At 48.2% G+C, this 18,371-nt stretch overlaps 1 protein-coding gene across 1 annotated transcript in view; it reads right to left on the reverse strand.

The window, feature by feature from the left end:
• Positions 1-1,190: 1,190 nt before the first annotated feature.
• Positions 1,191-18,371, reverse strand: part of igsf9bb (immunoglobulin superfamily, member 9Bb) — a 49,563-nt gene continuing 32,382 nt past the window's right edge. The window contains 12 exon segments of the mRNA XM_067228570.1: positions 1,191-1,405; positions 2,025-2,131; positions 4,256-4,276; positions 5,207-6,838; positions 13,497-13,542; positions 13,742-13,906; positions 15,379-15,463; positions 17,119-17,154; positions 17,156-17,182; positions 17,184-17,271; positions 17,273-17,301; positions 17,303-17,346. Of these exon segments, the coding sequence (XP_067084671.1) occupies positions 1,191-1,405; positions 2,025-2,131; positions 4,256-4,276; positions 5,207-6,838; positions 13,497-13,542; positions 13,742-13,906; positions 15,379-15,463; positions 17,119-17,154; positions 17,156-17,182; positions 17,184-17,271; positions 17,273-17,301; positions 17,303-17,346 (2,495 nt within the window).

An 18,371-nucleotide genomic window follows, 5' to 3' on the forward strand; every position in this document is an offset into this window, starting at 1 on the left:
GTGACATGAGAGATGCAGGATTGGGGGGCAGGAGGGGGGCAGCTCTGGGCCCTGTGACATGAGAGATGCAGGATTGGGGGGCTGGAGGGGGGCAGCTCTGGGCCCTGTGACATGAGAGATGCAGGATTGGGGGGCAGGAGGGGGGCAGCTCTGGGCCCTGTGACATGAGAGATGCAGGATTGGGGGGCAGGAGGGGGGCAGCTCTGGGCATCTACACCCACGTGCCGGACGACTGCTGCAGTACTGTAAATGTGATCCTTTGTAAAGGAATATGTGTATTGTGCTTTGATTGACAGCTTTCTCTTTTAAAATTATAATGTTATGGGAAAAAACAACAAAACATATAATTGTATATCAAAAGCTTCGAATAGAAATGTTGATGTAAGTGGACCATAATATCCTGCATCCAAAATATCCATAATGACACCTTTAATGGTGTTCAAACAACCATTACGTAATAAACTGTTCCTAATCTGTGTGGATCCAGTTTTAACAGACCTGCATCCAAACAGCCATTGCAGTGTGTATCTGGTGAATTAAGAAAAATGTCAACTCATAAACTTAATGAAATTATAACTCGATTACACTAGAGTCAGAATAATGAATGATGGAAAAAAAAGAAAGAATCTGAGGTACAGTTTGCAGCTTGTGAGAACCCTGTGTTTGACTGTCATGTTGGTGGGATGTTTGACTGGCGTGTCGGTGGGATGTTTGACTGGTGTGTTGATGGGATGTTTGACTGGCGTGTTGGTGGGATGTTTGACTGGCGTGTTGGTGGGATGTTAGACTGGCGTGTTGGTGGGATGTTTGACTGGCGTGTTGGTGGGATGTTAGACTGGCGTGTTGGTGGGATGTTTGACTGGCGTGTTGGTGGGATGTTTGACTGGCGTGTTAGTGGGATGTTTGACTGGCGTGTTGGTGGGAGAGGCTGGAGGAGGAAGCAGATGAGACTTGCTGTAAACAGAGACTGACTATACCTCTAGGTTCATGGACCCCAAAACATTCTTTCTAAATAAAGAAACTACAATGCTTTCTTGTATGTTTTACACTGGAGCAAGACTTTGTAAACCTCAGGTAGACACTCTATTTTCCTTTTGTCTTTTTTGTTCTGACAACCCTTTTTTCCCTGGGGCAGAAGTGAGTTTTAATGGCATGTGACGTTTTGGGGAAGTAGTTTAACCTTGGCGGACTCAGAGGAGAGTGGCATGGTCTGGGTCCATGCTGTCCATGCTGGCCAGAATGGCCTTTTGGTCCTCCCTGGGAGGACGGCGGTACAGCAGGGCAGAGAAGCGGGCGTACGGGTCCTGTCTGAGAGGAGCCTTCTTCTTCTTGCGGAGGTAGAGAGCTTCTTCAGGCTGCAGCACCCGGGAGGAGCAGGGGGGCTGGGGCTGAGAGGAGGAGTCACCTGGGGGAGGGGACAGGGGTCAGAGGGAGGTCAGGGGTCAGGTACAGAGACAGGGGGTGAGGGAGGAGAGTAAGGACTAGGGGTACTAGTGGATCGTGGATGGAAAGGCAAGGCAAAGTCAAAGAAAAGAAAAGAGTGTTAGATGTAACATTGCAAGATCTGTTTCTCTAAACAGAGTCAAAAATCAGAAGCTCCTTGAATAAATCTGCTGCAGAGCGCACACAACTTCAGACTGGGGCAGAGATCCGACCTTCAGCAAAACAAGGAACACAAACACACAGACAAAAATATGCTGGAGAATCTTGAAATCTCTGAACGCCCCTCAGAGGACCAGGAACCACGTTACCTGACAGGACACCTCAGCCACCACGATACCTGACAGGACACCTCAGCCACCACGATACCTGACAGGACACCTCAGCCACCACGATACCTGACAGGACACCTCAGCCACCACGATACCTGACAGGACACCTCAGCCACCACGTTACCTGACAGGACACCTCAGCCACCACAATACCTGACAGGATACCTCAGCCATCTCTGCCTGTCTTCTTCTTTGGTGAAGCAGAACAAACACACACTGCAGAACAAACACACACTGCAGCTGGACACTCACCTGCTTTCTTTCTACTCTTTGAGTTGTTGTTGTTGACGACCATCTTCTTGACTTTTTTAAGACGTTGGTATCTCAGTGCCTCTATCCTCTCAGGCCCCACAGGCCCGCTCGGATCACCTCCACGTTTTCTGAGCAAAAACAAAAAGAAGAGACAGATAACCCCAGGAGCGTCGATCAAACCTCCGGCTGGCTGGTTCTCCTCTACGACACACCAGGCTACAGCCACAGGGAGAGTTCTTATCAGAACATCCAAATGAAAGCAATGTCTAATAAATTACACTGGTGTCATATTTATATCGACATATTATTTTATTAAATAAGCAGGCTATTGATCTAAAATCTGTCCATTTACTTTGAACCATCATAGAGAGAAAGGACGTGATAAAGTTTGCACCTGTTGTGATTGAAGAAGAACAGTTTAAATTACAATGCATTACATGCTGTATACAACCCATTCCAATCTTTACGCCCTTTATCAAATCACAAGTGCAAACACGTACCCTGAATTTTCTACCTTAATCTGAACAGTTTAAATGTTGTGGAGGGTGTGCAGGTGTGTTCATGTGTGTGCAGGTGTGTTGACAGTGTCTGCCGTCCATTCCACATACAGAGACACGTTAACCTGTCAGCCCACGGTTACCCTAACCCACGCACTCTGTCAATACACAACCGGGCTCTTTCACAAGGCAAGGAAAACACATAGCATTACAGAGGGGCTGTCCTGTGTTTGTGGCTGTTGGGAGAAATGGAAGGCTGTTAGTAGAGGGGGAAAACCACATCTGAGCAACACAGCATCATCAGTATGTATTCATAGACATGGAAACTGTCTACAATGGGCTTCACCATGCTGACAGGGAGAGATGGCGGGAGGGGAAATGGCTACTTGGGAACAGTCACATAACGGAAAATAAGCCAAAACCAAAAAACCAAACACGTGGACAACAAATGTAACAGTTTATTCAGATAGTTGATCTTTTTTTTCTGTTTCTTTTTTTTTTTTTACTGAGGAGAAATATTTAGCAATAGCATGCATGGCAGTTTGCACATGGAACAGGACTTTAAAGGGGAATACCTTGACATCCACTTCATAGGGCACTCAGAACTGGGTGTGCTTAACCCATGCCCTCGACTTATTAAAATTTCCCCACAATAAAAAAATTAGTGTGTTCTGGAAAGACACTTGCTTCACATGATAGTGACAACTGTTCTGCAGTCCAAACATACAAGTGTTATATTGCGCTCTCAAGTATTTTGGTTCATCTTCTAAATACAGAGGAGTTTATTCTCATGAAATATTTCCTAGGAATCTGAGTAAAGAAATATTTTCAATTAGTGTTATCAAAAGCATCTTGAGAGGGCTGCTAAATATGTCTGTATCAGAGAGACTAAATCTGTTACTAGCCAGGAAAACCCACACTAACAGACTTGCCTTCTAAGCTATGCATCAGTAACAGCTACAAAAAGTTAATGTTTTTATACATCAAAAAGATGACATTCTCCCGCACCAAAGTAACGTTTGCAGCTTTGTGAAGCATCTGGATCTATGTTTGTGCAGGACTACTACTTTCAACTTCACACTGTAGGGTGTCAGATTTCTGTGCCAAGTGTTTCAAATCAAACGCTCCTTCAGTGTTTCCAGCATTAACACCAGGAGGAAGCGACTTCAGAGAAACGTGCCTAACCTGAGGCTTGCTCAGACAGCAGCATATGCAAACTAAAATCAGAATGCATAGTGTTGAAGACTGCAGAACTGAAATACTTTGGGAAACAAAAAAAAAACAAAAAAACGAAAATAAGAAGTTGATAGAAGTAAGGAAGTAAACAAAACAAGATCCAAAGGCTCGTATTCCCCTTTAAAGGACGAGGTGATTAAAGCCCCACCTGCGACCCCCCCCTCTCAGACATGGATCCGACCCTTACCTATTGAGGTGTGGAGGACCTGGTGTCAACAACGCTGCCCAGATAGCTGAGATCAAAAACAAAGCAGGTCAGACTCCAGGAGAGAACCAGCCCTAACGTCACACTGTATGATGGAGACACTGCAACACATGACAAGCAAACAGGCCCTGCAGCACTTCGCCCAACAAGCACCCTGGGAGCCGGACCTGGGGGACACCCTGGGACCTGGGGGACACCCTGGGACCTGGGGGACACCCTGGGACCTGAGGGACACCCTGGGACCTGGGGGACACCCTGGGACCTGAGGGAGCACCCTGGGACCTGGGGGACACCCTGGGACCTGAGGGAGCACCCTGGGACCTGGGGGACACCCTGGGACCTGAGGGACACCCTGGGACCTGGGGGACAGGGGGAAGGGAGGGGGGCATAGGGGTAAGGGTGGACAGAGAGGAGAGGGGGGAGAGATTGAGGGGAGAGATTGAGGAGAGAGGGTTGGGGGATAGGAGGAGGTCAAGCTATCAGGTCACTAAGGAAGAGATGAGCCCTGTGACTGCAGCCATACTCCAGCCCTCCTTGGCTCCTCAACAAGACCTCTACCATCCAGGCAGACACAAGTCAATTAGGGTGCAGAATATGGGCTTCCTCCTGTTGGGTGAAAGCAGGGTGAAGCGAGGCGCAGATGGAGAAACAGCCTTCCAGATGTTCCTCTGATTCCAGGCTTTAAGGGGCTCATATTCAACAAATAGCACAATGCGCTGAAAATGGACAAATAGAATGGTGCTTTCTTTCAAGACATACTGTAGCCCCAAATGTTCTGTTCTGTGGTCATCTGTGAAGCAAATGCATGTTTCTTGTCACATAATTATTTTTTGTTACAATGCCAGGGTGTTTACATACAAATAGAGAAGGAATTTCCTGAAGGTGACAATTTTAACACAATGCTTCACAGATTATTTTTTATGAATGTTTTAAATTTGATGTCTGGCATGAAAAGCAGCATTGATTGAGTTGAGAACAATGTAACTCCCAAGCTAATCAAATATCTCTCTCTATATTAGGGCAATGCGGGATGATGTAAGACATCCTGAAAACTTTAAATTTAAAATTGATAATAAATTTGGACGCCAAACATTCCTTCCATTTGATTGAAAAGTATGCTTGCTAATGCAGATAGCAGAGAACCTTTTTGCAACACTGTGGTCAAACTTTAAGGGCAACTCAAAGCAGAATGTGATGAGGCAGATGGCCACACATGGGTCCCTGTCCGGGGGCGCAGCACCTACCCTGAAGACGACAGCTGTGGAGGAGACGGCTCAGACGGCAGGACCTCCTCTTCAGTCCTCCTCTGGGACGGCATTTGTCCAAAAACGTTGCCGCTTTCCACGGGGGGTGAGGGGGACTGTGAGGGGTAGCTGGTGGCGGATGTGGCCAGGGCCATTTGGGAGCGGTAGCTGGGACTGGCCCTCCTGCTACTTTGGGCGGGAGAGGAGGAAGGGGAGGACCGTCGGGAGAAGCTGGCTGACGTGGGGGGAAGTAGGGTGATCTCTGACATTTCTGGAGGGATGGAGGGCTGCACGAGGCCGGGGCGGGGCCGGGGGCGCACCACGATCTCCGGGGAGCCGTTGTGGGAGCTGAGGGGGCTCTGGGTGAGGGGCGAGAGGCGCGAGGGCTGCAGCACCACCTGCTGCATGCTGGACTCCATCCTGCGGATCTGCCTGGGGCTGAACCGAGGGGGCTCGAACCATCGCGTGTCCAGACTGCTGAACGTGCTGGGAACCACATGGGCCATGGGGGCGGGGTAAGGCAAGACAGGCACACCCATCCCATTACTGGTGTGTCTCAGCTGGCCCAGACCCGGGGCCTCTTGCATAGCTACATGCTTGGCTGGAGGCCACTTGGCCTTGCTGGGAGACTTGCCTGGCCGGCTCTTTGGGGCCTCCAGCGACAGGACACCAGGATAGGAGGGCATCTGCAGGGACGAGGGCTGGAGAGCCCCGAGGGGAAGGACGTGAGGAGGGGGGGGAAACATAGGCTCCCGATGGAGATGCAGAGAGTGGTGAGGAGGGAAGATGAAGTGAGGCTCAAGACTGGCGAAGGTGAAATCCGGTCTTTGCCAGATGTCTGGGGAGCGGGAGGATGAGGTGAGCGTCAGGGGGAAGCTGGAAACGGCGTAATGGTGGACGTCTCCCTCCCCCATTTCTTCAGGAATGACTGGGTGACCAAAAGGTCCTTCTGGGAGATATGGAGGGGAGGACATGACGGAGCTCAGAGGGCTGGTGTCGGGCATGTAGAAGGGAGGGGGGGGGTCGTGTTCCCCAGGACTGCCCAGGTAGCTGTAGAAGTGGCTGGGGGGGAACACCCTGTGGTGGAGAGAGCCTCGGATCTGGCCCGTGGCTTGCAGACGGCTGCTCTCCATGATGGTCATACCTTCCATGGGCCTCTGGAAGCGAGGGCTGTAGGCTGGAGGCTGCATGTAGGAGTCCTGGCTGGAGGACATGGGGGAGATCTGGTGAGGCCGGAGTGTGGCCATGACGGGAGGCATGGGCCCAGGGTCGTCGTTCTCTTCATCCGACTGGCGGAACTCTGGATACAGGTCGGTCTCTTCCACGAATGGGAAGCCCTCGATGCGTCGAGGCTTAACGGACATCTCCACGTCGGAGGGGTCCATGACAAAGCGTCCATCCGGCCCTCGGCTGATCAGTTCGATGGGCGTGGTGGGCTCCGCCTCCTGCTTGGACACGCTGTACCTCTTGCTGATTATTGCTCTTTTGGTCTTCTTGTACAGAGAGAGCTCCTCCTTCCTCCCAGGGCTGGAGGGCATGTGCTTAACGTGAAGGCCGTGTCCATCCTCTGACGATTCAGACGGCGGTCCCACCGAACGCATGCTCTCTGGACTGTCCTTCCCAGAGGACACCCTGTCAAGCAGAAAATGGAAGCCGGTCAGAACCAGGTCGCTAACCTCCATCACTCAAACACACAAAGACCACTAACCTCCATCACTCAAACACACAAAGACCACTAACCTCCATCACTTAAACACACACAGACCACTAACCTCCATCACTCAAACACACACAGACTAGACCCAAGCATGAGAACATTCTGGCTGAAACTCCTTCACTCTTCAACTTAGATTTGCTCTAAACCAAATATCCCACTATTGATACGCTGTAGACAGACTTTATGCCGTGCTGTACCATTAATTTAATTTGTCTAGACACAGCTTTTGAGACATGAAAGACTGCTGATTTGTTTGTCTGTCTGCAGAATCTCAACATCAATAATGTCTTTAATCATGCTGTTAATGTCTGTGATTCATATTGATACCATTGATCAGAAGCTTTGAGCTCAATTTAGAAATGTAGTGACTCAATCCAGGGAACTGAATGTTTCTGGAACATGTAACTCCCAAGCAGCCAGTATTGATCTTGACTGTAGTGTTGATATTGTTCTCCACCTTTTTCTGGAGATGCCTTGTCATCCCTCCCTGGAAACACTCTCTCATTATTGATGGCCTCTTACAGTATCATCTCATGTAGTATTAGTGTTGTACATGTTCTTTTATGTCAAGTTGCAAACACTTCAAATACATTTATTACCAACTCAGTCAATTGTATGTGTCTAATTCAAAGCCATTAATAATTCAATGTAGCCATGAGAGTTACCAAGTAATGAGGAACAACAAGCATTTCCCAGAAACAAGAGAGGAAAGGGATTTTTGAAATGATAATATCTTTATTTAGACAAAATACAGCGCTTTGCTCAGGGTTTTTCATATTTCTTGTTATTGTGCTTGTACTGGCGAAGGAGGCGTTTCCATGGCAACTGACCTAGATGACCGAGATGGCAAAGATCTTGTCTCTGCTGAGTGCAGCGCCCTCCTAACTATTCAAACAATAACGTTAACATAGCTGTACACATCTGCTATACACTCAAGGCATATGAAAATACGATTTAAATATGACAATGTAGTAAGAGACACAATGTGACATTTTCAGACACTTTAACAACTACTAATGAAAGTACTTTGTGTTTCATTTGATCTTCAAGCTAATGAAAGAGTCTGAGACCAACAGATGTTGAATGCACTTTTTGTAACTAAATACTGGCTTTAATATTTCTTACATTTCCTTTAATTTGAAATGTAAGCAGTTGGAGGCATAAGATAGTGTATGGAACCCTAACAGTGATTTAATTATCAGCTGCAACTCTTTGATTTGAAAGCATTGAAACAGTCCAAAATGCCACATTCTATACCGTTGACACAAACTCATTTTTTCAGCGTATTTTCATGATTGTTTAGTGGAAGAGCAAATGCAGCACTTTAGTTTTCCCAGTACATCTGGAGAACACTAAGCTGCCAGAGGAACCCACTGTGACAGCAAGTTTGTGCTTCATGAGTCTGCAAATATAGTTTCTGACTGTAAGAAGAAGATCCATAGCAACAAGGCCTGCATTCAAGACACTCAAAACTGTCTGGTCATGTTCCAAAATGTGTTGCTGTGAAACCAAGACTACAGGATGAGGACAGCTACAGGATGAGGACAGCTACAGGATGAGGACAGCTACAGGATGAGGACAGCTACAGGATGAGGACAGCTACAGGATGAGGACAGCTACAGGATGAGGACAGCTACAGGATGAGGACAGCTACAGGATGAGGACAGCTACAGGATGAGGACAGCTACAGGATGAGGACAGCTACAGGATTAAAGGCAATAATATTTGTTCTCTTCAATTCAATGTCATTTATTCTAGGTTCATCAGCTGCAAGTTTGAAAATAATATTCTGGGTAGTTTTTCATTATGAAAAAGGTAGATACCCATTAAATAACCATCTGTATTTGCCGTGTATCTAATGTGCAGGTATGAGAACATTGCCTGTAAATTGAACACTTTCACTTGTTATAAAACTACACATGCGTAAAATACAATAACTGCATAATATTTGCGTAAAACCAGGATCACGATTTGGCACTGATGCTGAATACTAACTACAACAAGCTTACACAAACTATACTGAATAAATAATACTTCTGAGAGAATAAATCCATTTCAAACTTACAAAGCATGGAAAATGGGAGAACTTTTCCAGAAGCGTTTATCAAGATAATAATTTGTCCAAGAAAATATGTTTAAAGGAAACAATGCATCACAGGAAATAAGTTCACAAAAGCTAGATAAGTAGAGGTGTGCAGATTTGGCAGGGCTAGGTCAAGCTCGAGTGTGCAGGGGTGGGTTCGTCACAAAGAGGCAGCGATTGAGGGGTTGTTTGGCTGCAAAATATCTGGAAGAACACAAGGCACATTGAGCTTCTCAGAAACCCACCAGGAGGGTGGAACACACTGATACACTCACTGACAAAGCTCTCATTCTGGACTGTTATGTTTTACAGAGTAGTGGAAGGGGCCGGATGGTACAGACCAGCCTGTGAGGCAGCTGGGAGAGCTGGAGTTTCCTGTTGCAGAGGACAGGGCGGAGGCAGAAGCACAAACAGAAGTGCAGCCAATGAGATGCCAGGGGACTTTACCATTGTACTGTGAGACTAACTGGGATGGAAGGCCTGCCAACTCAAAAGAGAAGCAACCAGTCCTGCTAGATACCTTCTACATACCAAGACTGGTTTAGTATTACATGTCCAGCAGTAGGGGTTTATCGTGGATTTATTGTGGATGAGGTGAATGGATTTTACCACAATGGCCTTGAAACAATTCAGGAGTAATTTGACCTTAAGCTGGAACTCTATTGAAAGTGGTGGGAGAGTGTGTTGCCATGCAACAGACAGGAACCAAGCATACATTGTTAACGGACGTTTCTGGGCAAAATATACATGATTATTTAACGTGTACTCAATAAGAACATAAGTTTCGCAGTACTTGACTCATGCACAGATATGTAAATAAAGCCCTGCTACTGAAAATAATGTTTTAACCCTTGTGCTGCCACATGACCCAAAGGTTCACAACGAACCATCGCTGTGTTTACCCAATTTTACCCAATACAAAAACAACTAAATAGCATTTTCTTTTAACCTTTGCAATGTGGGGGGTCTGAGACAGCCCGACGGTTAAAAGAAAATTCCTCAGTTTGTTTTTGTATGCGGTAAAGTTGTCGCAATACAACGGTGGGTCACAATGACTGATGGTTCAGAATGACCCAAAGATAACACAAGGGTTAAATACCCAAATAACAAAGAGATGTGAATAAAGTGAAGCTCTGTGCAGGGAGACCGCCCTCTGCTGGACATGTAAACCACTTCAAACCCCCTGATGACTTCAAATAATCTTCTTGTGCTTTAGAAACTGGAAGGACTGGCCATCACTTCTGCATCTCCCTTGAGTGGATCCCTCACAGGGCTCTCTGGCCCCTAGCATGATGCTGGGAGTGTGCTGTCAGGAGAGCATGCAGCCCAGACCAGCAGGGAGGCTACTGGTGTGCTGGGCAGGGGGGAGGGAGGGAGGAGGAGGAGGCAGGCCGGGGGAAGCGGGGAAGGGGTGAGCGAGGGCAGGGGTGAGACAGGGGAGGGCAGGGGAGAGGTGAGGTGGGTAAGGGGGGACAGGGCAGGGGGGAGGTGAGGTGGGTAAGGGGGGACAGGCCAGGGGGGAGGTGAGGTGGGTAAGGGGGGACAGGCCAGGGGGGAGGTGAGGTGGGTAAGGGGGGACAGGCCAGGGGGGAGGTGAGGTGGGTAAGGGGGGAGGTCAGGGGGGAGGGCAGGTGAGGTGGGTAAGGGGGGACAGGGGAGGGGGGAGGTGAGGTGGGTAAGGGGGGAGGTCAGGGGGGAGGGCAGGTGAGGTGGGTAAGGGGGGACAGGGGAGGGGGGAGGTGAGGTGGGTAAGGGGGGACAGGCCAGGGTGAGACAGGGGAGGGCAGGGGGGAGGGCAGGGGTAGGTGAGGTGGGTAAGGGGGGACAGGGCAGGGTGAGACAGGGGAGGGCAGGGGTAGGTGAGGTGGGTAAGGGGGGACAGGGCAGGGCTCACTCACTGAGGACTGGAGGCAGGGGGCCTGAGGCTTCGGCCGTCTCCCCAGTAGGGCTCAACCCCGGGGAGGGAGCTAAGAGGACTCCTGCGGGGGACGACAAGAGATGGAGGAGGAGAAGATGGAGAAGGAGAGCAGGGGGAGGAGGAGAAGGGAGGAGGAAGAGGAGAGAAGGATGAGGAAGAGAAGGAGGAGAAGGAGGATGGGTAAGAGAAGAAAGGAGAAGGAGTAGGAGAAGAAAGGAGGAGAGAAGGAGGAAGAGGAGGAGAACAGAGGCTGTAAATGAGGTATCTAAACGTCCATACAGCAAGAGACCGGATGATATTCAGGTGACAGAAGAACAGTAGAGAGAACAGAGGACAGAATAACAGAAGGAGGATTTGAGAGACTCGTGAAATAAAGACAGACACAACAGATAGATCGATAGATAGAGGATCACACAGTCTAGGACAGTGTGAACTGCGTTCTGAGTGTTGTGGATGTGAGGAAGTTCACAATAATTTGTAGCCATGGTCTTGCTTTGTTCACACATAATTGTACAAATAAAATTACAGTAATTTCTTATATTTGTTTTCTGTATTTTTGTAAATAATCATAAAATCATATGGAAATAGCAAAGGCCAACCAAAATTTTACATTGGGCCTTTAATTAGCAGAAATCGCTAAATCCACATCCTTTAATCCTTTTACAAAAATAGACATGTTTTACACATAACTTTGGAGAAAGTAAATCGAGTTAATACTTAAGTAAATTTATATCAATATAATGTTGACAAACATCAGACAAATACTGTCTGTGTGTGTGTCTAGGAAATGACTGTCTTTAGATGAATGAGTTAACTGTCTTTAGATGAATGAGTTAACTGTCTTTAGATGAATGAGTTAACTGTCTTTAGATGAATGAGTTAACTGTCTTTAGATGAATGAGTTAACTGTCTTTAGATGAATAAGTTAAATGAGATAACTTCCTCCAATAGCATAGCTCTAACGACCCTGGGTGCATCTGACAAACACACCAGGCTGTACAATATAGGAGCGTTTCCTAGCACCAGATGTCTGTGTGGCATCATTGTATTTTACAGAAACATAAAAATCTCATTTTCTTTCTGCAAGGTCAAACCGTGTTCCTCCAGCCTACTGTAGCATATACGGTATTGGATCATACTGTTTAAAGATTATAATGTGAAGATAAAGATATAAAGATAACTGCAAGCCTGGATTGCTGACTTTTTTACTGTTCTGACATTGGTTCAAAACTTATGTTGCAAACACAATGTTGCCACATATTTAGAGAAAACGAAAGACTCACATCAGCGCATCTGCTTGACATTAAAAAATCTGTGCAACAAATCCAATGTCAAAGTTATTAGAACTGTGGATAAAACACACACGTCGACCCTTCACACACACACACACGTCTCGTCAACCTTTCACGCGCACACACACACGCGCACACACACACGTCTCGTAAACCCTTCAGGTGTCACTGGGGCCCCTCCCCAACTGGAAGTGGTGTGTGGGGGTGCTGCCATGGAACCTCACATCTAGCGGTCGTTGCTAGCGAGCGCCTTTATAATGAGAGTGTCTCAGCCTCATAATCCAGGGTTCAAAATGACCTACGACTCCTGAGGGTTCCATAAAATGTCATCATCCTGAACACGATATTGCTTTCTTATCTGTATCTTTTCCACTTGTTAATGTTATGAAATCCTATGCTAGGAATTGGAACATTCTGAACATGAGCCTCCAAGAGATTCACTCCTGACTGTATCAAGCCCCTCTGGAGCGTTCCATAAGGAACAACACCAGTTTTGTGGGACCCCCCAACTATAGCAAAACATCACACCCCCCCTCTGGGACCCCCAGCCCCCTTGAGACCCCCCAGCCCCCCCCCCTCCCCCGGGATCCCCAGTCCCCCCCCCCCCTTGGCCCCCAGCCCCCCCCCCCCCTCCCCTGGGACCCCCAGCCCCCCCCCCTTGGCCCCCAGCCCCCCTTGGCCCCCAGCCCCCCCCCCTTGGCCCCCAGCCCCCCCCGGGACCCCCAGCCCCCCCCTGGGACCCCCAGCCCCCCCCTTAGCCCCCAGCCTCCCTAATTTCCAACCCTGAATCGTGACACAAGCGGGAGGGGCAGCAGCAGCATCAAACAGTACACTCCCATCACCACCAGACCATTTATTAACACTCTGCCCATCACACTTTACCTGAAGAAGAAGACTTCCTGTGACTTTCTGTTCCTCAGGAGGGAAGAGGTGCAGGGCAGCTCACTGACACAACCTTCTGGCTCAATCTACCACTGCACCTCCTTCCAAGATTTACACTGACAGCCCAGAGTGAGGCGGGGGAACCGCCTGTCAGGAACACGTATGACTGTGTCTGTACTCACACCCTGTAGGCAGCTCTTCTCCTGCACATTATTTAATCACCCAGTTCTCAACCGTCAAGTTTACAATAAATGTAAACAGTAGTCAGTTGGGGATGTTCCCAGGCTGTAGATCAGTCTTCCTACGAGGGGGGGACCTCCACAGGAAGCTATATACAACCCTATAACTCCTCCCCATCCTCAGGTAAATCTGAGACGATGTGGTGTTTTTTTACTTACGGAGTCTCCAAGCTTTTCCTGCAGTGGGTTATGGAGAGAGGAGGGTCTGGAAAAAAGATACATCTGGTCAAAAACATTAACAATAGATGCCGAAAATGTCCTGTGACTAAAAATGATGACAACATGACAAGTCATTGTCTGTGAGCGCAGAGAACTCCAAAAGCACAATACGTTTGTTGAACGCAGAGCATTGCCTCTAAAGATCACCACCCTGAGAGGAGGTGCTGCTCAGAGCTAGGCCTCACCTCTCCTCCTCTTGAGCTTGCGTCGGCGCTGCTTGTTGACGAAGCAGGCTGCCAGGGTGCTGAAGAGGACGGCCGCCGCCAGGAAACAGATGGTTGCCACGATGCCTGCCACCACAGGCCTCGCCAGGCCCCCCTCCTCCCCCAGGTCTGGGGGGGGGAAGAAGTCTGGGGAGATGGGTACAGAAGTTCAGAAGTAGATAACAAACTTGTATTTCTTGCACACAGAGAAGACAAACAAACAGCTCAACACTTTAGAGAAACCCTGTTTCAAGGATCAAGGCTTTAATGAGCATCCCTCAGAATCACCCAGTCATGCCTGACACTGCTTTATCTGATGCTGTGCACCACTATCAACCTGAGTATTAAATACTCAGGCCAAACACATTTCAATGTGTGTATGTGCCTGTACATATGTGTGTAGGGCTGTTTTGGCAGCCCCTTTGTCACTGGTCACCCAGACACTCGTCTGGGACAGTCGTTGATTTGCATGAATGCTAAAATGACAATCACACCTTAATGATCACCTCTGGAAAGGTGGTCTCAACAGTTGAAGAGGAAGGTGGACTGAGGAAGACTCTGAAATTATCATAAAAAGTTGTGTTCTTGTAAATATAGTTCTAAACAGCTTTTTAGGTCATGTTTGATATGATTGTGTTTCTTATTTTATGTATTACATTCTAGTCATAATTGTAATGCTGTAACATGTACATGTACAGGGTTTACAGAGTTTGGGCTTGCAGCAGACCAACATGTGTTTAACATGTTCCCTTGTCTTGCAGCAGACCAACATGTGTTTAACATGTTCCCTTGTCTTGCAGCAGACCAACATGTGTTTAACATGTTCCCTTGTCTTGCAGCAGACCAACATGTGTTTAACATGTTCCCTTGTCTTGCAGCAGACCAACATGTGTTTAACATGTTCCCTTGTCTTGCAGCAGACCAACATGTGTTTAACATGTTCTCTTGTCTTGCAAGGGCATCACTTGGTCTACTACAGAATTTGTATGCGTTAGACAACCTTTCAGTCATATGACCGGTGTCCCCATTTAGGGTCGATGCTCTGATCAAGCAGACGATTTTTACCTACGCCAGAGTTTCATGTCATTAACTGTTTTGCGCTCAAGGTTACAGGTAACGCACCCGTGCAAATTTCTAAAATTGGAGTCAGATATTAACGAGTCAATTATCTCCCTGAACATCTAACCAGAATTGAATTGGGTTTCCCAAGCCGGGGACAAAACCCCAAACGTCTCCGGCCTTACGATCCTCCTACTTACATGTGTGTGTGTCTATGTGTGTCTATCAGTCCATCGTCAGGCTCTTGCCAATCATTCAAACAAGCAGCCAGCTGTCCAGCTGGTCTGATTCAGCAGCTCATCCTTCTAAAGCGCTGCGCCCTCACTAACTCTAACAGGACTGGTTCTGCTGGGTGGACGTGGGTGATGATCTCATACTTTTCAGGGTGGGACATTGTAAACTGAAGTATGTGGAACTGAAGGTGTTCTTTTAATGCTCTGTGACGAATTGAATTGGATTTTAACACTTAACATTGACAAGTTATATGATTGAGTTACTGTAGATGATTGATAACGACATATTGTTCACTCTTGAGCGTACAGAAGCTGCTGTGGACTGACCTGTGCTGGACACTCCTACGATGTTGCTGGGCTCGCTGACCAAGTCCTCCATCACCGCCAGGACCCGGAACTCATACCACGCCTCCTAACACCAGACAGAGAAGAGAGAGCAAGGGACAGAGAAGAGAGATGGTTAGGTTTAGAAAGAGAGAGTGAGAGAGTGTGTGTGAAAGAGTGTTTGTTAGAGAGAGAGAGTGTGTGAGAGAGAGTGTGTGTGTGTGTGAGAGAGTGTTTGTTAGAGAGTGTGTGAGAGAGTGTGTGTGTGTGTGTGTGTGTGTGAGAGAGTGTTTGTTAGAGAGAGTGTGTGTGTGTGAGAGAGAGAGTGTTTGTTAGAGAGAGTGTGAGAGAGGGAGAGCGTTGGGTCTCTGCCCCTGTCTTCTCAGATGAGGATAATCCCAATTTAGTCACATAAAAAAAAACAGTATGATGTAAAAGTTGGTATCAGGTGCACATGAACGCACACAAGCACACTGCTGTCAGACCACTGTAGTCATTTCTGTCAAGCGTGGCAGCAGGAACCACTAACATACTGTAGGTGTGTGTGTGTGTGTGTGTGTGTGTGTGTGTGTGTGTGTGTGTGTGAGTGAGTGTGAGTGAGTGAGTGAGAGAGAGAGAGAGAGAGAGAGAGGGGGAGGAGGGAGGGAGGGAGGGAGGGAGGGAGGGAGGGAGGGAGGGAGGGAGGGAGGGGAGGGAGGGAGAGGAGAGCGGGAGGGAGGGAGAGAGAGCGGGAGGGAGAGAGAGAGAGGGGGGGAGGGGGGAGGGAGAGAGAGAGAGGGGGGGAGGGGGGAGGGGGAGGGAGAGAGAGAGCGGGAGGGAGAGAGAGCGGGAGAGAGGGGGAGGGGGGAGGGAGAGAGAGAGAGAGAGAGCGGGAGGGAGGGAGAGAGAGAGAGCGGGAGAGAGGGGGAGGGGGACTGTGGGTGTTGAGAGGACATGAGAAGGAGCATGTGCAGCTGTGATGGTTACAACAAGAAAAAGCACTCGAGCTTCTCAGTCACGTGAGAAGTGATGTCATGGTTTCTGTGTTCTCACCTACACTGGTGAGAACACAGATTCCTACAGTTGAAAACAACCTATAATTCTCCCCTGGCAGAACACTCTCTCAACAACTTTCAGCAGCAGCCTTCACTCACACACATGCTTTCACACACTTACACACACACACACACATCACTGATGACCACACCTGGACACCCCTCTCGACTGCAAACACACGCTCTGAAACGTGTCAAATCCAACTTCAGAGCAGCCAAAGAAGGTTTTATCATTTTTTTTGTTGGTTTAGAAATTCAGGCACAATTGAACAGTAAAATTCAGATCCCCAAAATTCAGCAAAAAAAATTCAAGCTTCTGCAATTCAAATATAACAAAATTCAGGCTGCTCAAATTCAAACATCTTTTGGTATCTGAATTTTACTGTTTGAATTTGAGCAGCCTGAAATTCCAAAACTTGAATTTTTGTATCCGTTTTTTTAAATCGAAATTGTAGAATAAATTCATATTTCAATTTTAAAGAGGTGAATTCAAAACCAACTAATTCGGTGGTGTTTAAATTTCAATATTAAGTATTCAATGCCTTTTAAAACATGATGTCACTGATTTGCTTCCATAGTTGGCAGGTTACCTGGATGAGGGACAGGGTAGTTACCTGGATGAGGTCTTACCTGGATGAGGACAGGGTAGTTACCTGGATGAGGTCTTACCTGGATGAGGGACAGGGTAGTTACCTGGATGAGGTCTTACCTGGATGAGGTCTCTGGCCAGGAGCTCGGTGTCCGCCGGCAGGGATGCTGTTGTCCAGAAGGTCCCCACCTCTCCCCAAGACGGAATTCCATGATGTAATGCTGGATAGGCGCTGTGTGATTGGCTGGAGGGATCCAGGACAGCAGGACCCCTGCTGGGTCGGTTAGCTGTGAGGCAACGTGGTTGGGGTGAGCAGCACCAGGGGTTCAGGAGGACTGACGGGAAATACTGAGAGAGAGAGAGAGAGAGAGAGAGAGAGGGGGAGAGGGAGACAGAGAGACAGAGAGAGACAGAGAGAGACAGAGAGAGAGAGAGAGAGAGAGAGAGAGAGAGAGAGAGAGAGAGAGAGAGAGGGGGAGGGAGGGGGAGAGGGAGAGGGAGAGGGAGAGGGAGAGGGAGAGGGAGAGGAGAGGGAGAGGGAGGGAGGGAGGGAGAGGGAGACAGAGAGAGAGAGAGAGAGAGAGAGAGAGAGAGAGAGAGAGAGAGAGAGAGAGAGAGAGAGAGAAAGAGGGAGGGAGGGAGGGAGGGAGGGAGGGAGGGAGGGAGGGAGGGAGGGAGGGAGGAGAAAATGATTTCAAACAGCATACTACTGAGAAATTGCATCAGCAATTTACGCAACTGGCTACATACCACAAGAGAGCAGTAGTGCTGTCTCAGCCTTGACCCGTGACCACTGTTCAACAAACACTTCTCTTTCTCTGTCTGTAGCACACAGTGAGTTTCAGTGGGAGTGAGGGTTACCTAATGTGTTCACAGTGCTGTGGGAGTGAGGGTTACCTAATGTGTCACAGTGCTGTGGAGTGAGGGTTACCTAATGTGTTCACAGTGCTGTGGGAGTGAGGGTTACCTAGTGTGTTCACAGTGCTGTGGGAGTGAGGGTTACCTAATGGGTTCACAGTGCTGTGGGAGTGAGGGTTACCTAATGTGTTCACAGTGCTGTGGGAGTGAGGTTACCTAATGTGTTCACAGTGCTGTGGGAGTGAGGGTTACCTAATGTGTTCACAGTGCTGTGGGAGTGAGGGTTACCTAGTGGTGTCACAGTGCTGTGGGAGTGAGGGTTACCTAGTGTGTTCACAGTGCTGTGGGAGTGAGGGTTACCTAGTGTGTTCACAGTGCTGGTGGGAGTGAGGGTTACCTAATGTGTTCACAGTGATGTGGGAGTGAGGGTTACCTAGTGTGTTCACAGTGCTGTGGGAGTGAGGGTTACCTAGTGTGTTCACAGTGCTGTGAGAGTGAGGGTTACCTAGTGTGTT

The sequence above is a fragment of the Osmerus mordax genome, chromosome 25, assembly GCF_038355195.1.
Source record: "Osmerus mordax isolate fOsmMor3 chromosome 25, fOsmMor3.pri, whole genome shotgun sequence".
Taxonomy (NCBI): Eukaryota; Metazoa; Chordata; class Actinopteri; order Osmeriformes; family Osmeridae; genus Osmerus; species Osmerus mordax.